The sequence below is a fragment of the Rhynchophorus ferrugineus genome, unplaced genomic scaffold (genome assembly GCF_030347505.1).
Source record: "Rhynchophorus ferrugineus isolate W39M unplaced genomic scaffold, kcgeb_rfMv2 rfM5, whole genome shotgun sequence".
NCBI lineage: Eukaryota > Metazoa > Arthropoda > Insecta > Coleoptera > Curculionidae > Rhynchophorus > Rhynchophorus ferrugineus.
In genome coordinates this window covers 24,458,640-24,478,324 of record NW_027472584.1, presented here as the reverse complement: position 1 = coordinate 24,478,324, position 19,685 = coordinate 24,458,640, and the positions used below count along the sequence as shown (strand labels likewise).

The window sequence follows — 19,685 nt, the reverse complement described above, 5'->3', positions numbered from 1 at the left end:
ATTTGATGCTCTATTTAGTGGTAAAAATGGCTTTTAATTATCTGAAATAGTTTTAGAGATTTACCCTATAATGTGTTTTGGTTAAATTTTAAGAACAACGTTTCACTATTAAAAATAATGTTATTTTGTTTGTTTTACCATAATATTAATGTTATGTGAAAATATGAACTTATTTTGACACCTAGTTATTTTTTACATATTTGAATTTAACTGGACAAAATACACTATAGAAAATAATCTAATAGTGTGAAATATGATAACCTTGTTATAAGTCGTTATCAAAAACTCGAAGAAAATAATAATTGTATAAAGGTGCAGTAACGTTTTCTCAACAATCTTGTTCTATTCATTCTACAGAATACTTAGGAAGAAAGAAAGTCTCTAGGAATGGTAGTTAATGATATTTAGAATCAACAATGCTTCTGAATCTCCTAGGACAAATTGTTTGTTGTCGTATTCTTTTTAGAACTGTCGTACATAACCTAACAGCCATAACATCGAAAGATACTCTATTTATACAAACGGCTACAAATGATGCTGAAAGGTTTTTATGCCTTTCCCGTAATTAGTTAGGTAACAAATATAGCGAGCAATGCTGTCTTATTCTCACCCACAGATATATGTTTATCTCGACGTAGAAAAGGCATTACATGAAATAACAATTTCCGAAAATGTTCCTTTCCCTAACTAATTCCAAGTACAATAACTTCCTGTGACAACTTATACACGTTTGTGCAATTGGCTTTTCCAGAATGTTAAACTAGGGGTACATAAATAGAGAAGGAATCCATGTTTGGCCCATGATATACTCAAAATTCCTTGACGTCATTACAAAAACAGCCCCGTCCTAAGTTATTTTCAATATCGTCTATATAATATCGATTTATGAATTCATATATAACATTAATGTACGTACTGTCTTTATAGAAAATCATTTTACGCGTTTCGAAAGTCATATTTATACATCTTGTTATTAATTTTATATATCGGATGGTAATTTTAATATAATTAAATTGTCTATATTCAATTATGAATGGTATAATCGAAATATATTGGGTACGGTGAAATAATTGAATGTTTCGTTATAGCAAACAACATATTTTGATTTAAATGGATGAGTCTCCGACAAAGTTGGGATAGCAGCAACATAAATTAACGTATAATATTGAAAATATATCAATAAAACAAACATGAGGTATCTTTTAGATGTCGTTAAGCTGATAGAAATGCCAACAAAAGTATTCGATGATCACTACAAAGATACAAAAACGCTTAACCACAATTCTCATAAACCTACACAGAAATGTTTGTATCTATTGTATTAAATTTGTCGATTGTTATTCCATTATACAGTTCTGTCAATAGTGTCAATATTATAAAATAATGCTTTAAATTCACAAGACAAACCTTTAAAATTAATTTACAATAACTTCAAATAAATTAATGTAACATGATCATACATAACTATACTTATTTTAAATGCAATTCTGATATTTTCTGTCCCTCTATCTTATTTAATTTAAAAATGTTGCTATTTTTTGTGATATGACAAAATTCAGGTTAAAATACTGGTGTATATTTGAAAGCATACAATGTTTAAAAAGCACTCTAATGCTTAAAAAATGATAAATTAATATCATATTAATATTTTCATAAAATAAAGATTCCCTTTTAAATTAATTTATTTCAAAAGAGAAACTGTTATTTTTCTGATTTGGTGAAATTAGGGTCAAAGCTCCAGCGTATATTTGAAAGTAAACAATGTAAAATATTTACTTGACCTTCGGTTAATTCCTTTCAGACCTTAATTTTTGTTTAAGCAAAGGTATGTAAGGAGATTGTTCTTTTAAAATTTAAAAAAAGTAAGGATATGTTCCTTCTTATAACGTTTTCTTTACTTTACTCTTCTTTCGTTCCGTGAGAATAACATTCTTTTGGGAAAAAATGTCTAAAAAAACTTAAAGCACAAAAAAGCGTGGTGTTTCATCCCCTCATATCTTTCCTATTGTTTGTCTGATATGTAGCTCTATAATCTTTTTCCTTGTATTGCAGAAAATGTAAGACTTTTTTTTATAAAATCATATAATTTCAAATTATATTATGTTGATATTCAAAATAAGGCAAGTTTAATAAAACAATATTTATTCCAAAAAGGAAAACAAAATAATACATACTTTTATATATACTGTTTCCATTTTTCTCTGAGTCATATTTTTTAAAATATATTTACAAATACGGAAATAATAAATATAAATTAAAAGAAACACACAGAATTTATACAGTTTTTACATTATATTTCATTTTATTTGCATGAGTAAAAAAGCCTCTTATCTTACTAAGTTAAGTATGTTGTAATATGTTATGGATACATGCTTTAGATTATTTTCTACTGTATTCATTTATAACACACTTTCAAAAAAGCCTATGCTAAGTCATTTTCAATATTTCCTACATTATATCAATTTCCGAATGTATACTTTGCATTAATGTTTCCACAGCTTCGGGGGAGAAAATTTATGTTATACCATTTATCAAGTCCCTGGTAGATTTTTTTATGAATAATGTAAAATATTTATGTTATGTTCTCTTGAGAATTGATAAGAAGTTATCCATTCTGTTTTCTTGGTACTTCATTAATTTTACTAAAGTAGAAATTTGTTTTTGTCATCGTCTGTAATATGAAATATTTCTTACAGACATTTTACTATGTTGTTTTAGTTATTGGAAAATTATTACTATAACGATAGATAATTAAAGGCTAAGATAATGTTCATCATAATATAGTTTAGGCATTTCATTTAAGTTTCTCAATACAAGTAATATTTTGAAAAACTAAATTAATTTTTTTCATTATATTAATATTTATAAAGTGTGTGTCATCCACAGCAAAATTATGATACCAAAAAAATTTATATTAAAATAAATTATTTTAAATACCTGGAATGTCTTTCTGAAAATTACGAAATAAATTAATTGCATTTATAAAATAAAAGTTTGACTGTGTGTTAATGATATATTTTTATATATACTAAAATAATTATTTAATGCAATTAAATATATATTCATTTCATGCTATTTAGAGATTGATTCTATATTTATTTACATAATAATATAATATTTCCTTTCTTTCATCTGATTTCTTTTATGTTATAAGATACACAGTGTAGAAGTGTTATAAATTAAGCAGATCTTATTTACGGTATAACATACGTCTATAGGACAATATATTGCTTGAGCTAGAGAAGCATTCTTTCTAAACGCATTTTTCCTATGAAATTTTCTCGCAAGTTTAATTAGTTTTTTTTTTCGTGGAACTTGTGCGGGAAGCAGGGTTGTAAAACGTGTTACATTTTAACATACTTGTTAAATGTAGAAACTTAAATTGGATCTGCGGAGTTAAAGCCCTGTCCATAGTCATATTCCAAAGTTTTTATGTTTTTGATATTTGACAATGTAATCACCTTGAATGAGACTTGCCGTTTTCTGATTTGACAAGTTTTTTAATTAAGGACACGAACTAGACAATCAAAGTTCTCAAAAGGTTATAATAAAACACCCTTCTTTGTGTTCAACTTTTAGTTCGTTCGGCTTTACCCTATCTTGAAGAGAAATTAAATAATTGCCATGGCATTAAATAAGACGCAAAAGTTGTTCCGATTGATTTTTATTATTTATAGCATAAAATAATTTCTATCTATTTTGAATAACATTGTTTGGTTAACTTTGTTTGGGCTTATCGTGTATCGATAATATTTAGCATGAGGCAAAAATTGGTCAATTATCTATAAGTCTCTCCTATATTATTTCTTGAATATTGTAAAATATTTATGTTATGTTCTCTTGAGAATTGATAATAAGTCATCCGTTCTGTTTTCTTGGTACTTCATTAATTTTATTAAAGTAAAAATTTGTTTTTGTCATCGTTTGCAATACGAGATATTTCCTACAGAAATTTTAATATGGTGTTTTAGTTATTAATATTATTAATATAATAATAGGTTTTAAATGTTAAAGATAATGTTCATCATAATATAGTTTAGGTATTTCAGTTAATTATTTTTTTCATTATATTAATATATATAAAGTGTGTGTCATGGACAGAAAAATTATCATATAAAAAATGTATATTAAAATAAATGATTTTAAATACCTGGAATATTTATCTGAAAATTATGAAATAAATTAATAGCTTTTATAAAACAGAAATTGTTTCAGAATTGTTGAAGTATTAACTGTCCCTAAAATACAATCATACTAAAAATATAGATACATATGTATATTCATTTATAAATTGATAGATTGATTAACAATTTTCTTACTGATTAATCTGATTATTTAAATTTTATAAGAAAAATAGTGTAGAACAGTCATAAATTATGTAGAACTTATTTATGATGCTTTTGTTATCGTCTATGATACGAAATATTTCTTACAGCAATTTTAATATGATGGTTTAGTTATTAGATTATTATTAATATAAAGATAGGACTTGAATTATATTTATAATATAATCTCTATAATAATTTTCAATCATATTATTTAAATGTATTTATTTTATAACTAATGTGTTAATTATCGATATAGCTCTGAACCTTTTTTTGAGCTTATAGAGTAAAGTTATATCAATAATATTTTGCATGAGGCATAAATTGGTCAATCATCTATCTTGAACAATGTGTTTATAGGACACTATATACACTATATATACGAAGTATTTTTGGGCAGCCTACACTGTGCTTCGTCTAGAGATCCCCAGCCGCACAAAAAAATATCGTAAGTTGTTACATTTGATTTAATTAGAATGGCATAAACGAGAGAAAGACCGAAAACTAACGGAAGCGATAAAAAAATGGCAATATATCGTCCAATTTCTGGTTTGGCGAATCAATCGTTTGAGCCGAATCTGATAAGCTTTCTAATTAAACCAGATAATGATGGGATTCTGCAAATCTCATTAAATGATAAAGGCCGTACCTTGTTCACTATATATAGAATCTTTCTAAATAAAACCTCATTTAAATATTTACGGTATAGGACAAGCATGAGTAATATTTAATTAATTGAAATCGTTAAAACTACGGTGATAACTAGTTAATTATGAAAAATATCGAAGATTTTACGTAGTAACTATCGAATACTTTTTAAACTGCTGATTATAATTTAAGGAAATAAAATGAATTCTGCTGATTCTGCCATCTGCATAAACCTAAAATTCAGCGTCAGCCTATTTTTTGATGTGAAGTATGCGTCCAATGAATTATTATTTTAAATCTTGATGTACAATAAAATATTTTATAGGAAATATCTTTGTTATAATATTAATATTTGATGTAATTTAATAATGCAACTATATTGGATAAAGTGGATAATAAAGGTATATGATATATTGTTTGACTATTTTATATATATTATTATCTTTATATTAGTATCTGTAAACTCCCTTGTTTTCAGTTGAGTGGAATATCTAATATAGTTTGTCATCATTCATCAGCAAATACATTTAGATATTTGACTTAATTTTGACTAGTGGCGTTTATAGAACAAATTAATTATTATTGGCTAGTTTTAATATACTCTAAACTTTATTTTTGTTAATATATAGATACTAGCGCACATATTAACTGAACTATATAATAATAATAACGAGATTTAATAAATCTCATTAAATGATATGGTGAAAATTTCGTAATAATAATAATTTTTAATGTGTATATAGATTAATATGGAAACAAAATATAGTTATAATATTTATATTTAAATATTATATGGTTCAATAGCCAATAATTTAATTAACCCAATTTCAATTATAGACGAGACTATTAAACTGGAATTAATTATTGCAAAGCTTTGAGTATTATTATGTAGTAAGTTATACCATATAAACTGTGGCAAAAAAAAAACGAACGAGAGTTCAATGGAAATAATTTATTCGTAGAATCAATTTCAAGCTTCTTAACTGTGAATTATTGAAGTGAAGTTTAAATTAATGAAACCTTTTCTGGTCGGATTAGTAAGTTTAAAATCCGAGAAGATTTACCAAGAGAAACGAAAAAACAGAAAACATCTATTCAAGTAATTTTAATGCCTGTTTTAGTACTCAATAGAGTCACTCGAGTTTTTTTTTAATGATTACTCTATATATTTAAATAAAACCACTCTCGTGATAACTTTTACGTTTTTAAATTATATATTTATGGCCTGAATTACAAATTATATACAAAAATATAAATAAAACATAATTTACTTCACCATCGTACGTTTTAGATTAACTTGTCCAACGTTGTAATTTCGTATGAGGTTTTTTTTTCTTTCTCATAATCGTCTAATGCTTTTGGGACGCTATTTCATGCATGCTTAATAGGATCCCGTCCCTAAAAAAGGTTCTTAGAACTAGCTCAGACCAGTAAAACTCACAGCTGATTCTCCTGACAAATTAGGCCAATAGTTTTTTTTTTTCTTAACGAACTCTCCAAGCCCATACAGAAAAATCCGAAGTACGTAAAATAAAATTCCCATTGATATAAAAACATTATAAAATTTTGAGCTAGCTTAATTTTAACGGTCTGCTATATATCACCTCAAGTATATTTGTATTCTGTAAATAATATCAGCTATAAAACACTGACACGGGGCTTTTTCGTTTTATTCTTTCTCCTTATTTCGCAATATACGTCGATGTTATATAAGTGCCAATTTCGCTAATTCTTCACTTACAAAAATATCTTAAGTGAAGATTCGAGTAAATAGGATGCTTATTTTATTTAATATACGTTTTATTAGCTCCTATTATTCTTTTTCTCTTTCATAAGGCCAAATCTATTTTACATTTTCAATTGGACATATAATTCGACAAAGATTGAAACATATTATTTCTTTTTATATATCTTTCTATCGTAGTTTATCTTTATATTTTAAAAGGTTTGAACGATAATGTAAAGGAACTAGGTGGGATTTCCGCTTCTTTTTAATTGTTGTATTTGTCGCTTTTGCCAATATCTAGCGGCAAAAATAATTACTATGAATGGCAACAAATACAAAACTGTATCTTAACATGGACGTTAGAACTTTAGTTCATAGCTCATTTACGAAGACTCGATGCTCACACACCCCTCCCCTTTCATATTCAGTTGATTTTACTGTGTTTCATAAAATGGTGGATTTTTCTACAGATTATTCCAGTTTTGTCCTTTAATTTTCATTTGTCACTTATTAAATCTCCATTTATTATTTTCAATTTACTAGTATTCATTAAATATTCTCTATTAATTATCCTCAACTTATACTTATTTATTTATTTATTCGTTTATCGTTATCTATTGTATTTTCAATTATTATTCCCTTGTATCCTCGCATATTTCCCATAATCCTTAAATTACGGTAAATTAAAGACACTAGTTTTATTGTTGTAAGTATAAATATAAATTATAGCTATTCTATAAACCAGAAACTAACGCCAAATTAGCTAAAGTTTCTAATGTGTGGTTATGAACTATGGATAATTGAAGCATATATAAAAACCAGTAAAAGTGGTTTTGCTAGCTCTTAGTGGCAGCATATCTAGCGTGTGGCCTTTGGTTTTTGACTTATGCGCATTGTACGTTCATCATAGCTGGCGATGGAGATGTGAGTGCACAATAGCAAGAGTATAGGATATTTATATAATTAAGATTTTAGCTTAATCCTAGTGAGGCCTACTAACCTTAGTGTCAAACATTATTCAAGTCAATTATTGTTAGTGTTAGGATATAAGCTAGTACATCATACCGTGTGCACATGTCAGGCTTCATTCTAGCATAGTTTATCATTGCTATTAGTTGGCGTTATTGTTTGTTGTCTGTTACGATTGTCCGTCAATGTTATTGACCACTATGGACTACCATGGATTTTTGTTAACCATACTGGTTATTTCATCATTGTTATTGATTCCCATTGTTATTGATATTACCAATACCATAAATTGTAAGTACCTGTCGGTACATTACCTTCCAGTATATAACTGTCGGTACCGCTATATTTCAAAATAACTTGACATTAAAAATATCTGTCGTGATTACCAATGATACCTGTTATATTTCATGTATTTTTAAATTTCATCCTTATTATTGAATGTTGGTTGTTGGTATGTTTTTATCTTATTTTTAGAACTGTCACCCAACTACCTCGACATCAAGATTCGCACTCTTAGAATTTTCTTTAGTTACTCTGCCATTTATTTTGTACGTAGTTGCTGTATATCTTATTTGGATATATGTTTTTATTTTTGTTACAAATGTTTGTTATATAATCTTTTATAATTAGTAATAACAAACAAATTGTAAAACCAAATTATATAATCAATTAAATATGATGATATATGAACTAAAACGATTTATTCATATAATAATTTTATTCGTTATATTTTAGTTCAATTTCAAAACTACTTCAGACTTTAAGATCTAAGGTAAGTTCAATAAAATGTATACTATTAAATAAGTTTGCAATAATTTCGGATTAGAAAAAGGCTGTGCAATTTCTTCTAACTGGAAGTCCAATTATAACTCGCATCAAAAAGTGATTTGTTTCAGCAAAAAGATATATGCACTACCGGATCAATACAGTTGTTTTATTGGGGATTATTAATGTACCAAACTTCCATTATCTTCGTGAACGAAAATGCTTATTCCTTCGAAGTAGTAAAATCGAAATTATTTAACCCTAAATCATTTTCAAAATATTGCCAACAGTACAGTAACTTTAGCTGTACAAAGGCAAGATGAATGAGTACAAAAAAGCGATACATGGTCGACACTACAATGACCTTCATCAACTTCGAATTGATAAATAGCTATAGAGCAAGTGGTTATGTGATAGAATGTTTTCCAGATACCAAACAGTTATAACATCGATATAATAACCTACTTAAAACTGTCTTAAAATTTTTAAGCATTACATTTTTAGGTATAATATTTTTATACGAAATCTATATTATCTATTTTGTCATTTTTGCAATAGTTTTAATATTATTTAAGAAAGAAAAGTGTAAAAAACCAACTGGCGTTGAAAAATATAAATCTAAACGATGCACATTGACAGAACCGCTTCGAGCAAATAAAGCTGATGTTATTTTTTAATTACGATGTGGATAAAATTTAATTTAAAAATAATATCACCTTATAGTTATCGAATTAGTCTAAAAGGTTCCATTAATTTTACTACCTACTGCCGATATACAATAAAATAACTCTCTTATTAAAAACTTACAAATTTGTTAGGGCAGATACACGATATAAAGCATAGGGAAAAAATAAAATCGATCGATATGGTGATACTTTTCCCTTTTTCTTTGGGTTCAAACTAAAATGCAGTAAATAAGAAAAAATGTGTCGTGTATGGAGAGGATGTGTTGACTGAACGGCACTGCCCGAATTGCTTATCGACATTTCGTTCTAGTAATTTCGATCTCAAAGGAGCCTCACGTTCTGGACAACTAGTTGAAGCTGATGAAGATAAAATAAATACGTTGGTTGAGATAAATTGTTGCATAATAGAACGGAACATTGCCAAAAATATTTTCAACGTTTATTTGTGGAAATAAATTTATTAAAAACATCTTTAAAAGTTTCGACATTTTTACATAATTTATTAATGTATGATTGTCACATTGAATAATGTTGTTAATATTAAAATTATTATTTACTTTCTATTTACTATTTTTTCAATTGTTTGATTTATTGATTAAATTAGTTAACGTTTATTTACTAGGCTCTCTTCTTACTACTATACTTTTTAATTATAATTTTATCTTATCATAATTCGTTAGTGCATGATTGTGGCTTTGTTATAAAAATAGCAAATATAAATTTACCAAAACCATTCTGAATCTACAAACATATTCTGTTTTAACGTCCTCTTAAATTTTTTATCGCTTATTTGTTGATTAAATTATGTTTATTTGCTAGACGACTCTCTTTTCATTGTTATACTTCCTTAAATTATTAAAATTTCAAATACGTAATTTATCTTATCATAATTCTTTAGGGTATAATTGATGTTTTGTTATAAAATATAGTAAATCTATTTTTATTAAAATTATTTTAATTTTATAAATCTTATTAATTCTTACATTAAAGATTTAATATATGTTATATTAAAATTATTGATGAATTATAGGTTATTAAAAAATTATATCTATTATTACACCTGAAAAAAAGCCTTTGATCCTTAATTATTGTTTTCCCTAAGTTTCTAAAGGGATTATATTCACTGATCTCTTGGGACACTAGGGTTGTGTGAGGATTATTATTAAGATTTTATCTTTGGGGCCATCACAATATGAGCATTATGTCGGAGGGCTTTGGTTTTTTCGCAATTCTCACAAACGATGCTAAATGTTTTTGTTTTAATTGTGTTTAAGGGCGATAAAACTTATTTTTCATTCGGAGTTCTATTTCCTACAATAAAAGATAATGCTTTGTTTAATATTTTAAACAATGTTTTATTTTCTAGCGATACAAATTCTTTATCTGCCGTGTATTTTCCAACACTTTTTTTACTCAGGTCCGTGTTTGCTTGGTTTATGTGGGTTTGCTTGTTGCCATAAATCAAGTATATTTAAAATCTTTAAACTAAAGAAGTCGGATGAAAAATGGCACGGAGTTATGATACAAATATTTTTCTTTGGTGAAAGTTAAATATTTGTTTCGTATGCCTTAAAAAATGTATTTTCGTTATCATCCTTTTTCCCTATGCTGAATAATAAAATGGTTATTATACCGAGCTGAATTTTTGTCGGTTAAGATGAGATTTTTCTGAACTTATACTCGTTTATTTTTTGCACGTATTTATCTTTTCCTATGTCGTCAAGTTTTTTCAGTATCCCTATTTTTGTTATCAGTTTTTTTCCTCTTTATTATAGCAATCTTAAAGTACAATAAGCTTTTATTTTAGCATCAAAATATGTACTTAGTTTCATCTCGTCATCATTATAGAATTTAAAATTTAAACTCTAGTTTATGATACCATAAAAAAATATATTTATTTTGTTAAAATCTTCAGATACGGTATAAAATCACGTCATTTCTAGTTCCTTTCTAAAATCAGTGTAAGCTGATATGTGTTAATTGAAGATTAATTCAAGTAATACTAGTATATTGAATATATTGGATATTTGGTTTAATATTTACTGATATAGAAAAACAATTTTTTGTTTTTGATGTTTGGTTTTAGTTAACTATTATACATATTTTCAAATAACTTGAATAATAGAGGCCGTAGTATAACTATAAGCTCTTAAGATACCTTTTTAGTTTATTTTATAGTAGTTTTATTCAGTTCGGTATGGAAATTCCTTTTTAAGTAATCTAATCTTTTAATTATTCAAAGGATAAAACTATCCTGGAAGTGATCCTAGATTAGGATTGCTTGCAACAGGATATTAAATCCTAAAGAAAATTTAATACGATATTTTATGGTTAGTGTTGAAGAGATAACGACCAAAACGGAATCATAATAAATATAGCAAGAAAAAAACATATTATTTAAGTTTGATTTATATGTTTTTAATGCCGAAATTTTAGTTTCTCTTTTAATGTTGGAGTATCATTTGTCAACCGCCGGTTAGAATTTGTACCACTCAGTGAACAAAATTGATGAACCATAGCAGCCTGTAATTCTTGTATAAAAGCTATATCTTCAATGTTTTTGCGATTATTTTTTGTTATTAATGATTTACCAGATGTAATTGATACGGAAGCTTCATTATTTCCTTTTGAAAATCATTTATATCAATTATTGAATGAGAATATACCTCCAGACTTACCGTAAGCGTGAAATAAGTGATCCTTTTAAAACAGAACTATTCGGAACATCTTGTTTAGCCGGGTTTATCTCGCATAATAGAAATCCGCAGCTAGATTTAATTATTCTCGACTTGATTTCAATAAAATCACAATCACGTCAATATCGATCTGCCTTACATAACGATATTATTCCGTCAGTCTAGTTGGTTCCATAGTGAGATAAACAAGACTTTGATTAAACTATTTAAATTATGAAATTTCTCAAGTGCTTATACTTCTTTTATCGTATTTGATTCCTTCGATTTATATTTATTCTTTAGTCGTGGTAATGTTGGATTTAATGTATTTATATATGAGGGTTGAATTTTATATTTCGAAATTTAATATTGCCAATTCTATTTCTCAACATACTTTATAAACTCTAAAGGCCTTTTTTGTTGTCGTTTTGTCTTTCCAATATGACTTATCCAATAGCCTTGGAGGTATTTCAGTACTAATTTTGAATTCAACTACAACAGCAATATTATTGAGTGCTTAAAAATATAAGTGAGAGCTGTTTTTCACCATCAATTCACATATATGAAGTAATGCTAAAATATGAACTTATTTAAATGTATATTCAATAAATTTGTTTTTAGTTGCTGAATTAGAGTGACAACTATAGTCTATTCAAAATAACAGTGAACTTATATCATTAAGATATTTAGTGTGTTGCCTGCCGCAATTAGTAAACTTCTTTTAGAATTAGACAATATTTTCCTTCTAATTTTATTCTAGTTAAAAAAGATGCAATGCTATTCGATAAATAAGTTCGAACTTGTAACCGAATTAACCAACAAAAGTCGCCTGGTTGTCAAAAGTCCATATAATTCTTCAAAATATTAGTAATAACTACAGGTTATTAACCTGCAAACGTTTTTTAACGGTTTTCTTATTTTGATAAATTTCAAATCACTGATTATTGTTACTCTAGTTGAAAATTACTCTGGCCGAATCCAGATAGAAGAGACTGTATCTTTAATCAGTTACTTCGAACAGGAACGAGATAATGGAGGTCCCTTGTTGTTAGTAAAATGCAATAGAGGGTTAAGCATTTCTTTTGCTAAATATTAGGTTGCTGCGGTTTTTATTGAAAATATATTCAGCGTGTTGCAGCTGCACTGAATACTAATATGGGCACGGTTATTGAAATATCTCAAAAAATGAAAAATATATTCTTGGAATCACCGAAAAGAAGCTGTCCTCATACAAAGCCGTTGGTTAATCAAGATCTGCTTGATGTTAGCTCTATGCCATCAAATATATGAAATGTATAAAAATAGTGAGTGGTTTTTACAATATAAACCTAATTTAATACAATTACTTTAGAAGAAACTGTTAATCTGGAAAGTATCCATAGAAAGCTTAGAGACATGCAGCCCTTTGAAGGATGTAGAACATGAACTGACATGATATAATAACCCACGAAGAGGTCTAATAGAACTTCCACATATTGCTTTTAAAATAATACAATTTTTAAAAGCATATAATAAAATCAAAGAAAACTTATATCAATATGTGTATTTAAATGAGACATGGATATATCAAAATGCGAACAATATACCCAATGGGCACTCATCTCAAGATGATAATAAAAATTGTGTTTAGACAATAAAAGTTGATGGAAAAAAGTAAACGTTGGAATAACAATTAATTAGGTCTTATTAATTTTAAAATGTATTACTAATTCATTGGCGATATATTGTTCTTTATGCTAGAAACAGGAATGGATTTGCATTCGATTTGGATGAACTCGATGAGATGCATTGAAGAAGAAGGTAATAAATGATGGAATCATGAACAAGTGTTAGATAGATTGGAAATTAACAGCTTTATAAGTCTTTTGAATAAAACTTTCTGAATTATGAGTGTGACTCAATGCTAACAATTTCCGAGACAGGGTGAGGAGAGTACAAAAAACTGAAATTGAGTATATAATTAATATACGATAACTGTAGGAAATTTTATTGTAAAGTGTACAACAAAAAACGCATCTAGAACTCTAACTCATAGGTGTAATGGAAAATATTTCACTGTAAATATAATAAAACACAACCCTAACCTACAAACTATTATAATTATTTAATTAATTAATAATGTTAAAATAAATTATAAATGACAACATTATTTTTGTTTAATTATTTTATTCAGATTAAAATTTTGTTGTTTTTTCAAGTCAAAATTAATTAAAATTGAGAGTCGATGCGGCAACGTTGTTGATGTTTTGATGTCATCGATTCAGATGACGCGAGTTCGCTGTTTTATTGAACGGATTAATATATACATATAGTATATACACAGGTATTCAGTGCCATATATACTTAATAATTTTACTGAATACCGTAATATAATAATGGCAAGCATATAATCAGCAATATAGTTGCTAAAGTTTCACCAATAGGGAAAAAAATCTGAACAATTTATGAACACCATTTAAATTCTTATGGGTGTGCATATATCAGACTTAATTATTGCAACCGTATGAAGTTGGAAAGCATTTTGAACGCTGCTAATACCTCAGAGACCATTAAATGAGGCTATTGTACATTAAACAGATTAGTAGAGTGACATATTGCTCGTTACATTCTAATTAAAATTATAACATTTCTTTACTTCCTTGTACTTGTTAAAGTTATTACACAAACGTGCCATTTATATTTCATGCTTTATTATCGCTATCAGTTAAGTTAATAACAAAAAAAATTGTTTATTTTCAGTAACAATTTATTTATATCGATTCTTAGTAGTTATTAGAATATTTTTGATATGTAAAAAAGGAAAATATATAACAAATCATAGTGATATTAGAATATTCTCTGGAAAAAAAACAAAATTCGTGTTTTTCGTTGTTTCATTTGGTAAAATAATTTCACCATAAATAGGACAATCTTATGCATAGTTTTTTTGTCCAAAAAGGATGAATAAAACTTTTATCTCGGGCTAGTAGATTGGATATACAAATTTCCCACAGGCATATGCATTCACAGAAATGGAATAAAGTTTCTCATTTCTATCTAAACTTAAATCATTTTCCGTCAACTTGCATTTATGTTTATTTATCACTTGTTCAGTTAAAACTCATTTACGGGGTAATATCTTAAGCCATTCTAATTAAGGAATTTAAAATTTATGGCGTATTTTTGCCAGTTTTATTTTCGAACTTATTTCGGTATAAATTTTAAAAGTAGCCGTAAAAAATAAAACCTGCCCTTTCAACGGGAAATGTTGCTCGCTTTACCAAAAAAAGATTTTGCCGCATTTGTTTAATCAGTAGCTTAATAAATCCGAGTTAAATTTAAATAAATAGTTTTCAGCATATTTTTTGTATAGTGTATAATGTTTCTTTATTTTCCTAGCGAGAGGGAATTCTTAGAAAACAAAAAAAAAGCTTATAAATGTACATTACATGAATATTAGTTACTTGTTTTGAGTACCCGAAGAGATGTTCACGACAACACATCGAATAAAAGGTTAAAAAAGACGAAATAAACATAATTTAATATAATATGATATCCAGTTTTTCAATATTTATTATGGTGTATTAATATATAATTAAGTAGGAAAAAATTAATGATAATGTTGTAAAAACAATATATATATATATGTTTGTTTTGTTTTCATAACGAACACAAATGTTCCTTTTTTCCAAATTAGTTTTACCAGAACTGCACACATTCAATAAAAATTGAGTTCTGTCTAAACATTTTTAAAAAATGTAACCAAACAATAATTAAATCAAATAAATGATCAACAAACATAGTTTCCTATAGTTATATAAAAGTATTTACGGATTTACCCGTCACATAACTTAAATTTGCCGGTATAAGATTATATTGTTATGAATTTTGTTTTGAGATAATTTTGTGCGCCTTTTACTAACGGTTTAACTAGGTATAAGTTGAAATGGTTTATATGTACTTTTGATATTTGTAATTGTAACTCAAAAAAAAAATGTAAACAGTATTGACACTTACCAATAAAGAAAGTAAGAAATTCAAGAAGGTATAAATACTCCGTAATCATGCAAAGCTTAAAAGTAACTATAGTAAGAAGGACACTACACAACGTAGTCATTTCTATTGCATCGGGAAATGGAATAATACGGCGTTATACCCGTGCGAACTGAACAAGGTTCAGCGTGAAACTATACCATCTCGCTCGCCCTAGGTAAAGCGAAAAGTGCGAGATACGAGACGGCGCCGTGGATACCGCGGAAAGCTTGCAAACTACGAGGTTTCCTGCGTGAAGTTTGCAGATTTTCCTGCAAATTGGGCTTAAGTTTCTATCGTCAAGACAGACATAGTTTGTTTTCAGTTTTATTTCAAAACGTAAGGTGTTAGGTGCGACATAAATTCATGGAACAGATAGACGCTCAGAACTTTACGTATAGTTCCATTTAATCTTGAAATTATTTTATCGATCTGAAATAGAATACAAGAAAATGTTGGAATACATTAATTTTTTTATTCCATAACACAAATCCTATTACATAAAATAATATTAAATATAAAGTTTCGAATCATATAACACGTGTCATATTATTTTATTGCAAGTAACTTTTTACGAAAAGTTAATTTACATTATTTAATATTTCCTTAGTTTAAAACTTTAAAATAAAATATCATAATATAAAAAATACATTGAGATAACTTTAAGCCTAGCGATATAATCTTAAGAACATAAATATTTTCTATCCCATCTTTTATTACTTTAAAATCAACCGGGTTAGATCGCTTTTTTATTTCAAAATCTTCTTACGATGAATATATTTTATAATGAATAGTCTCAGAAATTTCATTGATGTATTTTTCCGTCCTCCTAAAACTCAAGTTTATCTAGAGAGGAATTAATTAAGTTCCAGTATGATAAGTAAGTTTAATGGAGACTGATGGTAGTTGTAGAATTTAAAAGGTTCTCAAAATCACGTCGATATTTTTTAGTCATCATTCTTATGATAGGTACCTAAATATTGGATACAGTTTTTTTCAGTTTTCGTATATTTCCCAGTATTCGATGGCCCCAAAATTGTATATCGTGAAAGCAGTTTGCCCAATCTTTGATAGTGGTCGGTTTTCCCTTAAGATACCGATATGCGGTTTCGTTTCTCACTTCAGGGAATTCCATGATTTTATAATATAAAACAATTTTACGGATATTTACATATATATTTCGTTGTTAGAGTTTATTGAGCTATGAGGGAAGTAATAGGAACTTAATTAAATAGAATACGATAGATAATTTGTAAACTGGAATTTTAATAATAACAATTTAACATGAAATATTCAGTCTCTCTAGATTTCTTCGATAGTCAAATAAATTAAATAAATAAGACTTTTATTAAAATAGTTAAATTATTTAATTTCTCTAGTGCTTATTTTTATTTCACCATATCTGATTTGTTGCTTTATATTCAATCTTTAATAACCATCATAAGTTTAATTAATTGTCATAATGTGGAACATAATTACGAGATTGACTTTTATATATCGGAATTTGGTATTATCTAAAGTATATGGAATTTCTCTTCAGGGTATTTAATTATTTTATAATATAAAACAGTTTTCTGAATAGTTAAATATATGTTTTGTTGCTAAAGTTAAGTCATCTATGAGCGAAATAATAAGAACATAATTGAATGGAATACGATGCTCACTTTGTAAACTGAGATATTAATAATAATAATTTGACGTAAAACATTCAGACATTCTAGTTTTCTTCTACAGTAAAATAAGCAAGCCTTTTTTTAAAGTATATAAATTATGAAATTTCTCATGTGCTTATTATTTTTTGCCATTTTTGATTTGTCGCTTTATATTCAATATGTTAGCCATTTTCTAAATTGAAAGTTCAATATTAATAAATTAATTTAAAGCCTTTGATTGACAATGTGTCTTATAATGCATAATTTATAAGGATGTTTGCTTATAAGACATGGTAATATTTTCATTAGCTTATAGGTCAAGGAAATAACTTATAGATCAATATCTATCAAGATTTCATAGATAATATGTATTTTTAGCACAATTGGAGATTGAGTTTTGCTTGTTATTATGCCTATATAATGTATGTGTTGAAATATATGTTAAAAATAAACAGAAATATTTAAAAAAATCATCGATTTCCTTTAGAAGTGAATTAAATTATGTTGGAAGGATATAGAACATTAGATTTGAACAAATAAAACACAAATTGTTTAAAAATAAAATTGAATATATGTTATTCCAATTAATACAAGATAATAGAGATGCGTGAAATCTGTTTATATCGATGTATCAATATAGGGAAATAGCGTATAACAACAATTAAGACGGCCTCTATTAAGTTAAGTAGCATGCGACGTGTTAGATTCAACAGTAAACAGCTAACTCGTAGGTTAGGCAATTGCGCCAGTAGTAACAACAAGCAATTAAGTAACGGTTGATGCAATTTCACATGTACTAACCTCAACACTATTGTTGGAGGTGTACGCCTTAGCTTAACGTTGGCGCGATCAAAGCAGCCACTACAAAATTTTAGGCCAGTAAATCCAAATTAGCTGGACAGATCCAATTTAGGCCTCCGGCTTTTACAAGAAATAATGTCAGAGAAAATGAACGGCCTTTCGGTTCAGGTATTTATATTACATGATCAGTTTCCTTATTTGAGGAATGCAGCTTAATTAATTTATTTATGTTACTTGCTTCTTATTATGTCGTTATATTTCGTTTTAATTCTTACACAAAATATGGCTTGTTAAATATTTATTCTCACTAATCTTAAATGTTTCATTAATAGGACAATAATAATTTACAACTCATTAATTCCAATTTTAATATTTCAACGCCTGGTGTTTTCTATGATAATTTTCAACTTGTTAAATAATTATTTTGTTTTAAATGCTTGTTTTTTAATACGTCAGTACTTATTACATATAATAAGTATTTAAAAAAGGCCATTTTTGCTGTAACTTTTGTAATATTTAAGAAACCTGTATACCGTTGTATTCATAATTAGATTAAAAGTCTTAAGGTATCTAAAAATAAAAATAATATTATTCTGAAGTAAAATGAATTGTAAAATAGTAAACTTGTCAGTTGATCCGGAACTTTAAAAGGATACATGTGTCCTGATATGGAGGTTCTGGAAGTATTAGTTAGTTTACATTGAAGATATTTTTAAAATTAGATTTTAAGATCTTGATAATATTAAAATATAATGTTTCCTAATAGATTCAACATACATCTGTGTATAAAACTATGTGCCACTGCACATATATGCTTGCTTAAATCAAGAATACAAGACAGGAAACTGCATCATTTTATAATATATAAATATATATTCCAAATGACCGAAAACCTCGAAATTACATGAGTCCTGATATGAAGGTTCTGTAAATATTAGTTTACGTTGAAGAACAGAACTTACAAGAACTTTTAAAATGTTAGTAAAATTAAAATTATATATTTATTACTAGATGTACGTTGACATAATAATACGTACCACTATAGATATATGTTTGTTTAAATTAAAAATACAGAAAATATTATCAATAATAAAATACGATTTTATTATCATTAGTTCGCAAATTATGAAAATTTGAGAGTTAGTAAATAATTGTACGTCGAACTCGATCAGCATTCTAGATTTAATTGTTATTAATATCATTGTTCTTGTCATAGTTTTTGAAATACCGAAAACATTAGATAATAACTATCGAATTCAATAATAATAAAAAATCTACGTTAGACTGAATAAACAGTAGATAAAACCCAGATTAAATCAACAACAAAATTTCGAACGAATACGGAACAATCACCTTCCTAGATATATATCCAAACTATGTTTATTCAAGTATTTTAAAAGGCTCTTTTTAAACGTATTTGTTTCTGG

General features: G+C 27.1%; 1 protein-coding gene across 2 annotated transcripts in view; it reads right to left on the bottom strand.

Moving 5' to 3' along the window:
* The window catches only part of LOC143197535 (lachesin), a 543,053-nt gene that overhangs the window by 38,609 nt on the left and 484,759 nt on the right, over positions 1-19,685 (bottom strand). The window contains exon 1 of one of the 2 annotated variants that reach the window (XM_076406071.1): positions 15,791-15,941. The exons of the other annotated variant lie outside the window; for it this stretch is intronic. Within the exon in view, the coding sequence (XP_076262186.1) occupies positions 15,791-15,890 (100 nt within the window). The 5' untranslated portion in view covers positions 15,891-15,941. Of the gene's footprint in view, positions 1-15,790; positions 15,942-19,685 lie in introns of those variants that run through there. 2 annotated transcript variants of the gene reach the window in all.